This window comes from Papaver somniferum, chromosome 4, assembly GCF_003573695.1.
Source record: "Papaver somniferum cultivar HN1 chromosome 4, ASM357369v1, whole genome shotgun sequence".
Taxonomy (NCBI): domain Eukaryota; kingdom Viridiplantae; phylum Streptophyta; class Magnoliopsida; order Ranunculales; family Papaveraceae; genus Papaver; species Papaver somniferum.
Window position 1 is genome coordinate 3,283,000 of NC_039361.1, and position 18,086 is coordinate 3,301,085.

Here is an 18,086-nt window from a genome sequence, read left to right on the forward strand (position 1 = left end):
CACCTCCTGTGTGATACTAGTTTGTTTGATAGAGTCGATTCTCCTTTAACTGTAGGTTTCTTCTCGAGCCCCTGTCGGTTAACGAATTAAAAGACTTCATTGGGATTGTGAAGCCAAACGAAACTACTTCTCTTGTAGTTGAGCGATATGATCTTGTCATTTTCTATCATACGAGTTCAATTTAATAATTGACTTGAGATTATATCTCCGATAGGGCAAGATAAAAAGAAATCACAAACATCTTCGTCTCATCATTTGTGATTCCACAATGTCTAGTTTCGTTACCATACGATTTAGATTATTGTCAGGTGATTGATAATACTAGGCTGTTCTTTGGGAATATAAGTCTGGTTCATCAATTGGTTCCTGTTCACCTTTATTTTTATCAAAAGACGAAACAAAACTTATAGGTTCATCTGTGCAAGACAGATTTATCTATTAGCGTAGACTTTTCTGTGTGATACAGATTTGTTTATTAAAGTCATCGACTTTGGGTCGTAGCAACTCTTGGTTGTGCGTGAGATCAGCTAAGGGAATCAAGTGCGTAGTATCCTGCTGGGATCAGAGACGTAAGGAGCTCAACTGTACCTTGAATCGGTGTGATATTTATTAGGGTTCAACCACAGTCCAGACCGAAGTTAGTTTGTAGTAGGCTAGTGTCTTTAACGGATTAATACAATGTGGTATTCAATATGGACTAGGTCCCGGGGTTTTCTGCCTTTGTGGTTTCCTCGTTAACAAAACTTCTGGTGTCTGTGTTATTTCTATTCCGCATTATATTTTGTTATATAATTGAAATATCACAGGTTGTGCGTTAGGATCAATCAATTAGAATATCCAACCTTTGGTTGTTGATTTAAATTGATTGACACTTGGACATTGGTCTTTGGTACCATCCAAGTTATCTCTGTAGTATTTGATAAAGACTCGTAGATTTCTATTTGCTTGAGTATAGATCAAATCGAGAGATCGAGACATTAACTCTTTGATATACTTTTATGTAGATTGAGTCTGACTGTCTAGTTGATTCTCTAGAAAGTATATTGAGTTAGTCCATACAGATTTATAATTGAAATATTGGGTGAGGTTGTTAGACCCGCGATTTTTCAATTGGTATCAGAGCAGGAAAACACGTTTAAAGACCTTAACAGTCTGTGTTTGTAGCAATCTGACTCTATGGACAATAGTGATATCTCTGACTTCGCAAAACCATATCAGAATCCTCCTGATACTGTCCAGAGTTCTGAGACTTCCAAGAATTCCCTCATATCTCCCCCTCTGTCAGAAACCTATGTCAATTAGGAAAATCGCCTAGATGATCAACTGGATGAACTTTCAGATGAAAGTGCCTCAGACGAGGACCGAGTATTGATGAATAAGTCTCACAATACATCATACTCTTTGAAGATATCATAGTAAAAAAGGGATCAACTTCCTATCTTGCAGAATATTTGTTTCCTCTCTGTCGTGAAAACAGGAAACTAAAGAAACTCTTTAAAGGATTTGATTGTGGTTATAATCTCTTACAATCAATCCTTAAAGACAAGGAAGAAGAAGTCCATTCAAAGTCTGCTAAATGTGAAAAACTTCAGAAGAGTTTCTGTGTGTTGAAAGAAAAACTTGCTGAGTCTAAGGCAAAGTATGACTCTCAACAGAAATATTATAATGACATAGAAAGCCTTCTTCTTGCAAAAGAATGTCAATTGAAGAATGATCTATCTACAGCTGTCAGCAAGATAAAATCACTAGAAGAAAATCTGAAAAGGTTCAATATTAGCTCTATAAAATTATCTTCCATGTTAGGAGCATCTAAAGAACATCATGATACACGTGGTCTGGGCTATAAAGGAATAGACGCTCCAAACACTGGGAAGATCAATTTTGTCTGTGCTAAGAACAACTTACTATATGAAGAAACACCTGTCACAGCTGATGGTCCAGTAAACAAAGATTGCAATTCTTCGAAAAAAGGGCATATGAGAGCCGTTAAAAACACTTCCTTCAACTGCTACTATTGTGGAAACAAGACTCGTGTTGAACGGAAATGTCGCTTTTGGATAAGGAATGAAAAACTTCATAACATTCTCATATAGATGTCAAAGGAAGTAATCAATCCTATTCCTCCCCGGGACAATAATATCACAGTCTCAAATTCCAAGGAGTAGTGTGATAAGTCCCTCCCTAGTTATACATATGATATTAACCCCTTGTATAATCATAGAAGAAAAAATGTCGTATGGACAACTAAGACGTTTGACGCTCCAGTGAAGAGAAAAAGACGTCAAAGGAAGAAGGATCCCTCAAGTAAGGATGGAATATCACCGGCTGGCAAGGATCACACGGTGTCCAAAGTGTCGAATCTTGATCACATACACATCAGCAATCATGCTTTAGATTTAAGAACCAGTATAAATAATATTAAGCGGAAAATCAAAAAATTGAGAAAGAAATCAATTTCAGGTATGCCTTATTCTCCGTGTAATAATTCTTCTGAAATTAATTCCCTTTGTAACTCAGAGAAGGAAAACGATGATGAGTTACTCACTCTATCTACAACCAGTCTCGTTGTGCATCCTTGTTTCCTTCTCATGAGGACGCAAACAGAATTCAAGATGCAACTCGTCTTGAATGTTTGTTGTATTTTTTCCGTTTGGTTCTTTAGGTTGATGTTTTCTAAAGAAGAATTCTACTCTAGCTTTCCTTTCTTAATGAAGAACAATTGATCCTTAAAAACTCTTGAGAAAATCATGCTTTGTTGAAATTTTCAGTACTCTTCCTTTTATTTAAAAAAAAAGTACCTTGACATAGCCTTTTATAAGGCTTCTGTGCTTAGACGGTTTTTGAACCCGGTTCATAACTGTGAGCGTTTGCATACCTGACCCATTACCGACCCTTACTGGTATAACCCTAGGGTTTCACTATATGTATCTAATACATATATATCCTGAAGATTTTCTTGATATATACTAGTTCCGTAACAGAAGATAATCTCCTGTGAGATAATGGTGCAAACTATGAAAGGGTACAAGAATGAAGTTGAGAATGAAAACAACATTTTTGAGTTTTATGAGAACCCTGTTCTTATAAATTGTTATCATGCAATTGATCATGTAGACAAACAACCAGTTCAATTATCACAACAACTGGTTGGAAATCTTCTTCAACATTTTGATGTTCTACGCAAACAGTTCATGATCGCCAGAAAGAATCTCGAGGTCGTGAGGATCAAGCTGAAGGAAGCTAATGAAGAACTGGCATGTGTTCGGAATATGATAACAAGTCTTAGATATATTTCTTATGTTATCTAGGAAACTTCTTAAAAGAATTTTATCTTGTTTTTGTTTAAGAAGAACTAGAGTTTGGAATAGCCATTATTGTGAGTACACATAGCTATGTCCAACATTCTCATCTTCTTGTTTTTTTAGATTTATTTATTTAAATTCTAAAGTTGTTTTGGAAGATGATGATTGCAGTATTTATCTTTATGGTTTTATATATTGCAATATGTTATGGGATATGTGTGTTTGCGTCCGTGAACTATTGTTGTCCCATACGATGTCAAAAGTTATCTTTTTTACATGTCGATATGCACACTAGTACAAACCTTCACATAGGCCACGTTTTTTAGTTTACAGTCCAGCCACGTTTCAGGTTATTTGTGTGGCTATTGGTCATCAGTATAACTACAGCCACATTTTGTGTTACCATGTAGCCATAGTGCACCATTTAGTCATGGGTTTATTCCTAAACCCATCAACTGTAGCCATAGGGTATCGTTTGGTCATGGTTTTCAGTTTAATCCAATCACATGTAGCCATAGATGCGTATATGGCCACATTAAATAATTTTGTATGTGTCAAAAGTGTCGGATGACAATAGACACACCTTTTAGACTGTGACGGAAAGAGGATTTATTTAGCCACATTGGTTTGTTTATGTGTCCATAATATCTGGTTTATTAGACACGCATATACTAAGGAATTGACACATTATATCAAACATGACAAAAGATTGACATATGGTTACTCCATATTTTTTTTTGGGAGGATTATGATATGGCTACACGAAAAAAAAATTTTGAACATAGCGTCGGATCCATTAGACACATGAGATTGAATTTTAACTTTTAAAGTACTAGCCATGGTTGTTACCGAGTCTTTTCTAGGCCAAATGCTCCTAGTATGCTTAATTTTCAAGAAACATATGCTAGGGTAATGTTTATGCATGTTCACTACAATAAAGAAACCTCAAGCTCTGGTGTATAGAAGGATACATTACAAGTGATTGTGGCTTCCAAGGTAATTGCAATACAGCGGGTGCAGCCGGGTGTTTTGTGAAAATAAAACACGTATAGTGGAGTTCTGTTGTGTTACTTTCTCCCAAAATTCCCGATATATAACCATGCCAAAATCCAATATAGTAAACCATATCTTAAACTTTTCATACAAATCTAGAAGGGACTGCAAACGACAGGAGCCATCTGTGAGACCAACCAAAACTGTTTAACCTATCAATTCACAAAAGCTTGTATATTTTTAGCCAATATATTTAATAAAAAAATTTAGATCTACAACCAATATTTTTTATTTACCTCTTTCCAAAAGAAAAAAACAAAAATATTACATCAAATTGATTTTGGAGCCAGCCACTCCAAAACTACGATTGCAGTAGGAATGCATTTCTTTTGCTCTTTATATAACAAGACAAAACAATCCCATAATCAAATTCTTGATTTTTTAGATGCAGAGTTCGTGTCCTACAATTTGAGTGTCAAACTTATAGAGGCATCTGATGGCATAAACATGACTTCGTCAAAACTCAGGGACAATGTAGAGTGTTGAATATCCACAACGAACCTGCAACAGGAAAATAGGGTTCTGAGTTCAAAAAAAACAAGGAAGAAAGAACGAGGGCACAACAATTAATACAAAGTGTCAGCCCAACTCAACATAAATTGTGGTCAAGACTTCTTACAAAGAGGACTTTCACGAGATATGGGAAAAACCCTGTCAAGTATGGTATTCAAAACGGTTGAGGGTTAAATTGGAACAAGGAAAATGAGATTAAAATTCACTATTCTTCACAGGCTACACAATACAAACTCCTCACACAAGCAAGTGAACCGCTCCATGCAATTCACTTAGGAAAAAGCATCAGTCCGCCCCCAAATGCTTTCACCATAAAATTGAGAACCATAAGACCTTTAGCACCATCATTTTAAATGTTTTTTTTGTGGTTAATGAACTGGAGTTTCCATCATATATCTACAGGGTTACAAATCTAATTTGGGTACTTGGAATTCAATTTCACCATATGCTTTGAGTAATGTTATGAAGTGTATAAAAGATTTCTGAAATACAAGTACAACATGTAGTTATAGTGTATGTGCCCATAAATATTTTCAAGCAATAGGACAAAAACATACCAACTCTCATTCTCTTGGATATCTATTTAAAAGTGACCAGAGTAGCAAGTTGTAAAGTACAGTAGTAGCAATTTCAATTGAAGTTCCATATGAGACACGGATAAAATGATGTTATTCATTTTACAAAGAATAAAGCACGCAAACATACAGAAAGCATGCTAAGGAACAGGATTAAACATAAGTTCCATCGTTATCGTTCTTTCAATATCATGTCACTAACCGAATAACCACAGATTAAAGGAAATAAAGCGACGTACCTGCGGGAGTGTGTCATTTTGGCTTGCGTATAAGTAAACCTCGGCAGTCAGTTCGGAAGTAATCATTTCGGGATTCTTTACCCAAGTCTTGTGGATCTACAGGCGGCAAGATATTATCATTCCCAGAAAATATTACTGTACTGAATTCCTCATCGTTGCCATCGTTATCTCTATAATTTTTGGGAGGTGCCACAAAAACAATAGACTTTTTCTTATCTAACTGGTCTTTGACATAAAATACCTGCTTAGCTTGTGAGGCTAAAATAAAATGATCATTTTTGTATCCCAACATAGTAAGGTCAACAATCTTGTAGCCAAGAGCATCTCTTTTGACCCCACGTTTATTATCAACCCAATTGCACTTGAACAGATGAACTTTTCTTTCACAGTAATCTAACTCCCATATCTCTTGCAAGACACCGTAATAAGAGGCTTTACCATATGTAACGTCATCATCTCTAGATATGTGCATGTCATTTGCTGCAACGCTAACCCCGCTATTCTGGTGAATTCTACCATCATGGGATCTTGTGCGGAATAGATATCCATTGATGCGATATACAGTGTATTTCGTTACCTCGTAGTGCGGGCCGTGTGATATCCATCTTAAGTTCTCTGAGATACTTTCTCTGTCGTCTGCCAACTCTTTTTCAACCTGAAATTCATTATTAGGATGAACCTTGACTTTAAAGGAATATAACACATCAAACAAGACACTTTTTCTATGACCTATTACCTCATTTTTTAACCAAGCGCCAAAAGTGTTAGAGTGCTCTTTCTCCAGCCATGCTCGCTTTTTAGTAGAATGGTTAGTTTCCAAATATAGCTTGTGTCGGCTGGTATGTGCAATAACCAAATGTTACTATACTTTGTACCAAAAAAAAAAACAGGAAAAAAAATAGGAAAAAAAAAAAATTAATACTTACATAGAAATGTGCTTGTCTGCATTACAGGCGTGTTCTGCATTACATAGAAATGTAAGGCTCAATTTCAGGCGTGTTCTGCATTACATAGAAATGTGCTTGTCTCAACTGTTCAGGGGTAACTATATACGGCTCTTCAGCTGATAACGGTTCTCCCTCCTGAGATGTATTATGCCTATCTAATGGAATACCAATTGTCCTGATGCTTTATGGTACTCACAATATATCTCAATCGTCTCTTCTGCAACATTCTCTTCGGCAATGCATCCACAAGGTTGATTCTTGTTTCGCACATGCCCCTTTATAACCTTCATACACCTTTCGAAAGGATACATCCATCGAAAGAAAACCGGACCGCATAACTTCACTTCCCTGGTAAGATGTACAGTTAAATGTCAAAGAAGGATGGAAGAAAATACTTCTCTAGTAAGCATAACGTCACACAGAGATCCTCTTTCAATTTATCTAGCTCTTCCACCATGATTTCTTTGGCAGATGTTGATCTGAAAAAGAAACAAAACCTGATAATAGCATATCTCACAGGTGTAGGAATAATTGATCGAATAGCGACGGGCAAAAATTGTTGCATAAGCATATGGTAATCATGTGATTTGAGTCCGATCATCTTACGCTCTTTTAGGTTCACAAGGGTGGAAAAATCCGAACAATACCCTTCTGGAACTCTTAACTCGGATAGTGTCTCCAAGAATATGTCTTTTTCTTCCCTAGTTAATGTATAACATGCTGCGGGAAGTATCGTTCCTTTGTCATCTGTCTTAGGGTGTAACTCCGATTTGAACCCCAAACGCACCAAATCCTTTCTGGCGTTTAATCCATCTTTTGTATTCCCGTTGTGCAGCAACGTTCCAACAAGACTTTGTCCCACATTCTTTTCGACATGCATGAAATCAATACAATGTTGGACATCATTATAGCGCCAATATCTAAGTAATCGCTGCCATATGTTGTACTTGATCCATTAAGTGGTTTCCCTGCCTTCTTCTTCCTCACCTGACCTATCGACTTCTTTCGATATTTTTCTGATGCGCTCAATTTTCGTTTTTCTGATGCGCTTCATCTTTCCACCTTTTCCAGGTGTAGCCTGCACGTCTCCCCCTTGAGTATTCGTCCCCTTCGTTCCCCATGAATTCTTTATACATTTTACCTCCTCATATATTTCTTCCCCGGTCATTGGTTCTGGAGCAGTCTCCCACTCTTGTTTTCCGCCAAATGCCCCCTTCTTCCTTCTGAACGGATGCTCATAGGGTAAAAATCTTCTATAACCAACATAAACATTCTTGTTTGAGTCATGAATCCTAATACTGTGCGTTTTTTTCCGACACACCACACAACCATGATATCCAGCGTAGCGACAACCACATAGTGTACCAAGAGCAGGATAATCGTTTATCGTCCACAAAACAACTGCACGTAGAGTAAACATTTCTTGGGCATATGCATCCCATGTTCTCTTTCCCTTCTCAAATAAGAATTGAAAATATTTAACAAGAGTTTCTAAAAAGACATTGATGTTGTTTCCTGGCGCACCATCTATAAGTAACGACAACATGATGAACTTTCTCTTCATACACAGCCCCGGTGGAAGGTTGTAAATCACAACCAAAACTGGCCATACACTGTGATGTTTGGTGCCTGTGTTTACATCAACTCCATCAGCCGAAACAGCTAACCGCAGATTTCTTGGATCACCTTTAATTTCTGGGAAATTGTTATCTATCTCTCTCCAAGCATGTGAGTCTGCCGGATGACGTAAAACACCGTCTTTGTTTCTAGTGGTATCGTGACATATCAAATCTTCTGATGTGTGCTTCGATTGAAACAGCCGCTGAAATCTTGGGATGATGTCGATGTACCACAATACCTTTGCTGGAACATTCTCGTAAACTTTACCATCCCTGTCAACTTTCCATCTGGGTGCTTTACAAGTAGGACACACTTTTTCATCCTTGTACTCATTCCAATAAAGAATGCAGTTGTTGATACATGCATGCATCTTTGTGTACCCTGAACCCATTTCTTTCAATATTTTCTTTGCCTGATATGTACTCCTCGCCATTAAATTACCTTCTTTGGGAAGCATGTCCTTTAACAAGGGTAAAAATTCATTAAAAAACATGTCTGATGCATCGTGCTTACTCTTCAACTTAAACAACTGCACAATTGCAGACAACTTTGTGAAGTTGGAACATCCTTCGTATAAGGGCTTTTCAGCATTTTCAAGTAACTTTTTAAACTTTATAGGGTCATCTGCGAACTCTTCTGCAGCCTGCATCATATCTATAGTGTATGGAGGATCAGTGGGAGTTCCCATTCCAAAATCTTCGTCTGGAGCATCAGTGGGAGTTCCCATTTCAAATTCAGCGTGCATACCATTGTTGACGTTAACTGGCCTACTACTAGTTATTGCCTCATCCTTTTCCCCATGCTTATTCCAAATAGCATACGTTTGATCGATTCCATTTACGAATAAATGATCTTCTACGTTGCCAACGGAGCATGCACAGAGATTTAAACAATCTGTACACGGACACAACATAAGAAATTCATCATATGTCTCACCCTCTTCCTTGAGATGGTTGAAAGCATACCGCAGAAACGCCGCAACTCATTCTCTATAACGTTTCTTCGTTCTATCAGTACTCATCCAGGATTTATCCATTCTGAAACGCAAAGAGACCAGTAGATCCATCAGTTGCACTCTAATGAAAGCAAAAACTGATAAATCAATTCAGAAATACAAGCTTAGCATTAACTAATAAATATGTTTCATTTCAAAATAGTAGTTATCCCCTGACTTGACAATTTAGACATACAAGTCTTGAAATTACCAATAAATTCAGCACCATTTGAAACATAAAAATTTATATGGACAAACATGGTAATAACAGATGAAACAGGCAATATGCAATTTCCCTCATAGAAACCCATAATCATGCCACACAAACCCATAATCAGACATCCAGTATTAACTCAGGAAAATTGGTCTAGTACTTTCAGTATATTGAGTCATTTCAAGTTTTGGAATAACACATACTGAATCTGGAAAACTCAATCTGGAGAAGATGGGAGCAAATGAATCTGGATGATAATAAGACAAATTCTAAGTGGTACTATTTATAATGAAAAGAGTTTGAACTGTGGCCAATTCCTAGTGCAGCAGCGAAGATGAAGGGTCTGTATGTCAGCCACAGTTGGGAGATTTCGCGAGAATGAATTGCAGCAGCTCTAGGGTCAGTGTGTTTGTTAAATTAGAGTAAACACTAATCTGTGCATTCGGCAGTTAGAGTCAACAGTGTCATTTCACAAACCCATAATCACACATCCACACAAACCCATAATCAAAATGTCATTTCAAATAAGTACTCTAATTGATTAACTTGGCAATATCAGATAATAAGTAGTATGTCCCTAGTTCTATAATTGACATAGTTGGCAACTTTTATATCTCTGGGAGCTCAAATCTTCTTCTTTAGACAGATGTGAAGTCACATCTGTCGAGAAAGAGCTCTAATGTTCATGAAGAATGATTGCACAATGACAATGAGAAAAAAAATACGAAGTACTTAACACTGGTGTGTAGTACATCAAGGCTTGAAAAACATACCTATAAGTAACTTTGAGTCAGTTTTAGTGATTCTTTAAAAAATGCCTTCCTTTTCTGGCTTTTCTCTCCTCGTCTCAAAGTGCTGATTTAGTAGAAATTAGATCCAGAAACAGCAAATCTCAGGCAACTGTTGCAAAAAGTTAAGAACTTTATCATTGCAAATTTTCAAATTCTTCCAAAGGTCTTAACTGAAAATGCTCGAAACTGCACGATGGTATTATACATAAAGAAAATCACTAAATTTGTCTCTCCTGGAACTGGAAACTCAATGCTTTCACTGAAGAATAATGACACCCATGAAACGGATTGAAAACAAATACATGTACCTACAATACATCACCCATTTAGCTACAGATTCAAAAACAAATAGGATAACATCACCCATTTAGTTCTATGAAACATCACCAGATTGAATGAAACATCACCCATTCAGCTACAATACATCACCCATTTAGCTACCCATTTTACTAGTCCCTCAAATAGGATAATATCACCAGATAAGTTCTATGAAACATGCTCACAGATTCAACATGATGTACTGAACAACAAAGAAGTAGTGAGCACAGATTCTATATGTTGCAGGAAAAAGAATAGACACAAACTTTAGTGCAGCGAAAAAGAATTTTAGTGCACAAACTTCATACACAAACTTTACTCAACAGATTCTATATGTTGCAGGAGTTAACAACATTTTAGGCAAACATGGGGTATATCATTCAAGACAGAGCATGAAAAGTGCAGAGGTTTAACTAAATTACAATGGGGTTACAGTTCAACAAGCTATCATGATAATTATCAGAGATAATAACTTTAAGGTTTGAGAATGATACCTCCAGTATAAACTGGGTTTAGGCACTACCACAGATTGTGATGCTCCTTCTTACCCCCTCCTTGGTTTGTATTTCAGCCTCACAAGTACCTGGTTGCTCAAAAGAGATTTCCAGGACTAACAAATTCAGAGAGCATCAATGCTGTAACATCAAGGGAACCAGATGAAGCTAACACAGAGTGCAATGGGTTACAACAAAAGTCAAAAAGCTAACATAGTAACACTTAGTATAATGAGAATTTCAGTAATCTAAGAATGAATGCTACAACATACCTAATATGGGAGTAAATCAGACTGATTTTAGGGTTGAATCTATTGATATTCTAAAACATCAAGGGGCAATAATCCCGCCCAAAAGTTATTTCTTTTGATTTCAACCCCAAAATAAAAAGGTTAGGGTTCAAATAAAAAAATAATTGACTGGGATTATTACCGCTAGATGTTCTCAATATTCTTGATTTCATCAGATTTTCATCCTATGGAGGTGCAGAAATATTTCCAAAATTGAAGACTAAATCTTCCCTGAAAATCCCCTTATTTTCTGCCAGAATATCAGTTGGAGAATTTTTTTCCTTAAGATAGAGAGATATGGATGAAGTGATTTAGAGATTTTAGGGATGAACTGATAGGCGTACATGCCTGTTTGAGAAAAATACCCATTTTACATTGTTAACATCAAAACCGAGCATGTGTTTGTCTTTTTTTTTTAATAGGGTTGACCGACACAAGTAAAGAAAATGCAAAAAAAATTTTGTTAAATTAGTTTGTGAATATAGTTAATTTATCAAAAAAAAAGTAAAGTTAAATTATTTCCCCACACAAATTTAATTAAAATTAAATTATAATTAATTATAAATTATTCAATTAAAATTAAATTAAAAATTATTCGATTAAAATTAAATTATTACTCGAACTCGTTCCGAATCGATCAATATTTCAGGTGAAGTGTCGAGTCTTGATTATGTAATAACTAAATTATGATTATGTAATAACTAAATTTTTCCGTGTCTCGATTCCAAAGGACGAAGTTCCATTTTCATCAGTTTTACTCGAACTCGTTCCGAATCGATGAATATTTCAGGTGAAGTGTCCAGTCTTGATTATGTAACTAAATTTTGATTATGTAATAACTAAATTATGATTATGTAATAACTAAATTTTGCCGTGTCTCGATTCCAAAGGACGAAGATCCATTTTCATCAGTTTTACCCGAACTCGTTTCGAATCGATCAATATTTCAGGTGAAGTGTCGAGTCTTGATTATGTAACTAAATTTTGATCATGTAATAACTAAATTTTGATTATGTAATAACTAAATTATGATTATGTAATAACTAAATTTTTCCGTGTCTCGATTCCAAAGGACGAAGTTCCATTTTCATCAGTTTTACTCGAACTCGTTCCGAATCGATCAATATTTCAGGTGAAGTGTCGAGTCTTAATTATGTAACTAAATTTTGATCATGTAATAACTAAATTTTGATTATGTAATAACTAAATTTTGATTATGTAATAACTAAATTTTGACGTGTCTCGATTCCAAAGGACGAAGTTCCGTTTTCATCAGTTTTACTCGAACTCATTCCGAATCGATCAATATTTCAGGTGAAGTGTCGAGTCTTGATTATGTAACTAAATTTTGATCATGTAATAACTAAATTTTGATTATGTAATAACTAAATTATTATTTTGTAATAACTAAATTTTTCCGTGTCTCGATTCCAAAGGACGAAGTTCCATTTTCATCAGTTTTACTCGAACTCGTTCCGAATCGATCAATATTTCAGGTGAAGTGTCGAGTCTTGATTATGTAACTAAATTTTGATCATGTAATAACTAAATTTTGATTATGTAATAACTAAATTACGATTATGTAATAACTAAATTTTTCCGTTTCTCGATTCCAAAGGACGAAGTTCCATTTTCATCAGTTTTACTCGAACTCGTTTCGAATCGATCAATATTTCAGGTGAAGTGTCGAGTCTTGATTATGTAACTAAATTTTGATCATGTAATAACTAAATTTTGATTATGTAATAACTAAATTATTATTTTGTAATAACTAAATTTTTCCGTGTCTCGATTCCAAAGGACGAAGTTCCATTTTCATCAGTTTTACTCGAACTCGTTCCGAATCGATCAATATTTCAGGTGAAGTGTCGAGTCTTGATTATGTAACTAAATTTTGATCATGTAATAACTAAATTTTGATTATGTAATAACTAAATTATGATTATGTAATAACTAAATTTTTCCGTGTCTCGATTCCAAAGGACGAAGTTCCATTTTCATCAGTTTTACTCGAACACGTTCCGAATCGATCAATATTTCAGGTGAAGTGTCGAGTCTTGATTATGTAACTAAATTTTGATCATGTAATAACTAAATTTTGATTATGTAATAACTAAATTACGATTATGTAATAACTAAATTTTTCCGTTTCTCGATTCCAAAGGACGAAGTTCCATTTTCATCAGTTTTACTCGAACTCGTTTCGAATCGATCAATATTTCAGGTGAAGTGTCGAGTCTTGATTATGTAACTAAATTTTGATCATGTAATAACTAAATTTTGATTATGTAATAACTAAATTATGATTATGTAATAACTAAATTTTTCCGTGTCTCGATTCCAAAGGACGAAGTTCCATTTTCATCAGTTTTACTCGAACTCGTTCTGAATCGATCAATATTTCAGGTGAAGTGTCGAGTCTTGATTATGTAACTAAATTTTGATCATGTAATAACTAAATTTTGATTATGTAATAACTAAATTATGATTATGTAATAACTAAATTTTTCCGTGTCTCGATTCCAAAGGACGAAGTTCCATTTTCATCAGTTTTACTCGAACTCGTTCCGAATCGATCAATATTTCAGGTGAAGTGTCGAGTCTTGATTATGTAAATAAATTTTGATCATGTAATAACTAAATTTTTTATTTAATAACTAAATTACGATTATGTAATAACTAAATTTTTCCGTGTCTCGATTCCAAAGGACGAATTTCCATTTTCATCAGTTTTACTCGAACTCGTTCCGAATCGATCAATATTTCAGGTGAGGTGTCGAGTCTTGATTATGTAACTAAATTTTGATCATGTAATAACTAAATTTTGATTATGTAATAACTAAATTATGATTATGTAATAACTAAATTTTTCTGTGTCTCGATTCCAAAGGACGAAGTTCCGTTTTCATCAATTTTACTCGAACTCATTCCGAATCGATCAATATTTCAGGTGAAGTGTCGAGTCTTGATTATGTAACTAAATTTTGATCATGTAATAACTAAATTTTGATTATGTAATAACTAAATTATTATTTTGTAATAACTAAATTTTTCCGTGTCTCGATTCCAAAGGACGAAGTTCCATTTTCATCAGTTTTACTCGAACTCGTTCCGAATTGATCAATATTTCAGGTGAAGTGTCGAGTCTTGATTATGTAACTAAATTTTGATCATGTAATAAAAAAAAAGTAAAAAAAAAAAAAAATGAAAAAAAATTTAAGTAAAAAATGAAAAATAATGAAATTTTTTATGCCACATTTATGTCCAGCCCAGTCAATTGCATGATTTAAGCTAACACTCCAGCCCAGTCCATTACATGGTTTAAGCTAACACTCCAGCCCAGTCCATTACGATTTTACTTATGTTATTTCAAAATGCATCGAATAGGATGTCCATAGTAAATCTAACGGTGAATATATTTATCACAAGCCCAACCAATAGTTAGATTAATAGGGAAGAACCTCTTATCTTACGCTCTATAACACCTCAAAATTCTGTTCGTTTTATCTTTCCTCCTAAACCAGAGTTATAGAGCGGAGAGAACTAGAGAAACCTAAGCAGAGTAAAAAGGGGATAAAGTTCTAGGCTTAAAATCAGGGAAACATTGAGATTTGTTAGAGTAAAAAGGGAAATCGGATTTCTAAAGTTTGGAAATATTTTTAGGTCTACCGTAGGATCAAAATCAAATGGTATTTTCTTAGGAGATTTTTCCCGAAAAAAGGAAATCGTAGACCAAACTCAATCAATTTTTCAGTTCACCCTAAATAATTTTGAGCGGGATGAAAATGAAACGCAAAATCTTTTCGGCGGGATTATTCAATCTGTGCGACTTTATAAAGGGCCGTATGATGTTGAGGAATTGCATGGCTAAATATTATAAAGGTATATCATGTTCTCAATCTTTCTTTCGTCTAAAAAGCTTAGTTATTCAAACCCAATTGATTCAAACCTTAATTTTTGAATCAGACCCAATTGATTCAAAGGTTAAGTTTTGACTCAAACCCTAATTCTTAATTTTTGATTCATTGAAAGAAGGGTTTATGCACCTGTTTATTTCTTATTAAGAAGAAAAATGGTGTGCATGCATGTTTAAGATTTTCCTCTGTTATGCTTAGGATCTTTATGCAGATTGTATTCTAAGTTGCATAGTGGCTGGATAACAACTCAGTCTTCTATGGTTATGGAAATGCTATTCTGTTATGTTTTTTTCTTTCTTTTCCGATGAATCTGATTAATGTTTTTCACACTGCAAACAATAGTTTAAGCTTCTGTGGTTCTCCCTGAAACCACTCGACATCACATTCTTATCTCATTTAGCTGGCCACATTCTCTGTCGTGTATACTCCCGTGTCATTGACGTTTTGTATAATGGGATTATAATTATGTCAGAGCTAGGTCAATTGAATGTTATTCCTTGGTTTTTTTATCTGTCTATTCTGATGAATGTTTTTCACACTGCAAACCAATAGTTTAAACTTCTGTGGTTCTCCCTGAAACCACTAGAAATCACATTTTTATCTCATTTTCATCAACTTTAGCTGGTCAGTAAGCTTCCATCTGTCGTGTATACTCCCGTGTCATTGACATTTTGTATAATGGGATTATAATTATGTCGGAGATCGGTATCCGTCGTTTGTTTTTAGGGAACTTGGTAGGTTTACATAATTGTGTATGTTTGAACTGGAGTCTTGCTTGAGTTCATTCAATGCTCTAGTAAAAACCTCAGCGATTAATAATTTTTTAATTGTTATATCTTTTAACAATTCTGAGACGGCATCCTGCTCTTGCATCTAATCATACTAATCAAGAACATGTTAGTACTGACATAATCAAGACCATGTTAATTGACTGTTATTTAATTTTTGCTTGTGTCTAGATTAATAACTTTTGACTTTTGATTGAAAATAATTCAGACCTTATTTGATTGAATCATATACATGTATATGCAGTTTCCTATATGACTACACAAGAGAATTCGAGTTGGGAGCCAGAGTATGATGATGATGAGTATGCTGAAAATGAGACTGCAGCCCTGGAGGCTTAAGCCTTGCAGAATTTAGGAGAGTCAGAGGATGAAGACAAAGATTCCGATGGTAGTCGCACCGGTTCCGATGGTGATAGCTCCAGTTCTGATGATGAATCGACTGAAAGTCCTGAACAGCCTGGTAATGCTATACTAGCTTGTCTGTTTTTGTTTGCTTTTGATTTAAAAAATATGATTACACTCTTATACCATGTTTACTCTTATTTTGGGTTTTTGAACTATAAAAAGACACAGGAGCTCCAAACAATGCAGTAGAGTCTAAGGAGAATAATGTTCGAGGTTTAACAAGATTAAAGAAGCTAAAGAAAATTTTTGACGGCGAGAGCACGTGATAGAATTTGATAATTTTGGTCGATTTAAGGGGAAATATAAAGCTGAAATTGGTAGTTACATGGGTGTATTGGTACGTCGAGACGTTGGTCTAAGGCACTTGAAGTGGAAGGAAGTGAATTCAGTGATGAGGGATAAGTTATGGCACAAACTATTGGTATGTATATGCTGATCTATATTGATTTTTAATACTATATTTTTTATTAATTTGTTACCTGCCGTTAACATCTCCATATTTTGGCAGCGGTTTTATGAAATTGAGGAGACTATGAGAAGACAGATTATGAAATATTTTGGTGAACATTTGCGCAACTTCAGAAGAAAGTTGTATGTAAAGTTCATAGTGCCCAATTTGGGTAAACCTGCTAAACTAAATATTGTTCCTAAACAATATCGTGTCATTGTGAACCAAGAACAATGGGACAAGTTCGTAAAGTGGAGGTTGTCTGATAAATGCAAGGTTGTATATTGCACGTTTTAGTTTGGAAATATTGATATTAATTTCATTAATTAGTCTAACTTTTTTATGAATGAAATTCTTTAAATCTGTATGCTCAGGAGTTGTCCATTAGGGGAGCTAAGTCGCGTAAGAACCACAAATATAACCACAGGATGGGAAGAGCAGGGTATGCAGGGCTGTTGGAAAAATTAGTAAGTCCAGTTTGTTATAAAAAATTATTATTATTTCCAGTTTAAATTATAGTATTATCTATCTAATTTTTCTTCTTGTGTATTTTATAATTAGATTAATGAGAAAGAGATCCTTGAAGATGAAAATCCTTCACGGTCTTTACTATGGAGGAAGGCACATCAAAATAAAAATGGAGAATACGATGACGATGATGTTAGAGAAAAAGCATCTCAGCTTGTAAGACGACTGAAACTATCTAGATATTTGTTTTGTGCTTGAGTAAATGTGAAAATAATTTTGCTTTAATTGATTATCACTTCTAATCCCTTAATTCGTTTTTTGTGCAGGAGGATTTTGATAAGCAGCTGGAAGATGGAACTTTGACAAAACAACCAGGCAATGATTCTATCACCCTTGTGTTTGGGGAAGAACATGCTGGGCGTGTAAGATGTATAGGCAAGGGAGTGACTCCAACAACGTACTGTCACCTGCCACGGAAAGGAGCATCCAAGGAGCACATTGAACTGAAGAAACAACTGGAAGATGAAAGACGCGCGAACCAAATGGAGAGAGATAGGAAGGATGCATAAATGAAGGAAGCAATGAAGGCACAAGAAGAAATGATGAGCAGCTTAATGTCTCAGCTAAAATCTCAAGGCATATTGAAAAAGAAAATCAAAAGCAAAAAGGCACGAGTATGTTTAACATCATCCAAGTAACTTTGATCAAGT

The 18,086-nt window shown here is 35.0% G+C and overlaps 1 protein-coding gene across 1 annotated transcript; it reads right to left on the bottom strand.

Moving 5' to 3' along the window:
- Positions 1-7,584: 7,584 nt before the first annotated feature.
- Positions 7,585-9,554, bottom strand: LOC113271815. The gene is made up of 4 exons (XM_026521738.1): positions 9,455-9,554; positions 9,246-9,341; positions 8,242-9,143; positions 7,585-8,082 (listed from the first exon to the last, which is right to left on the bottom strand). Exons 1-4 carry the CDS (start codon positions 9,552-9,554, stop codon positions 7,585-7,587), a joined length of 1,596 nt encoding a protein of 531 aa, XP_026377523.1.
- Between the last annotated feature and the right edge of the window lie 8,532 nt (positions 9,555-18,086).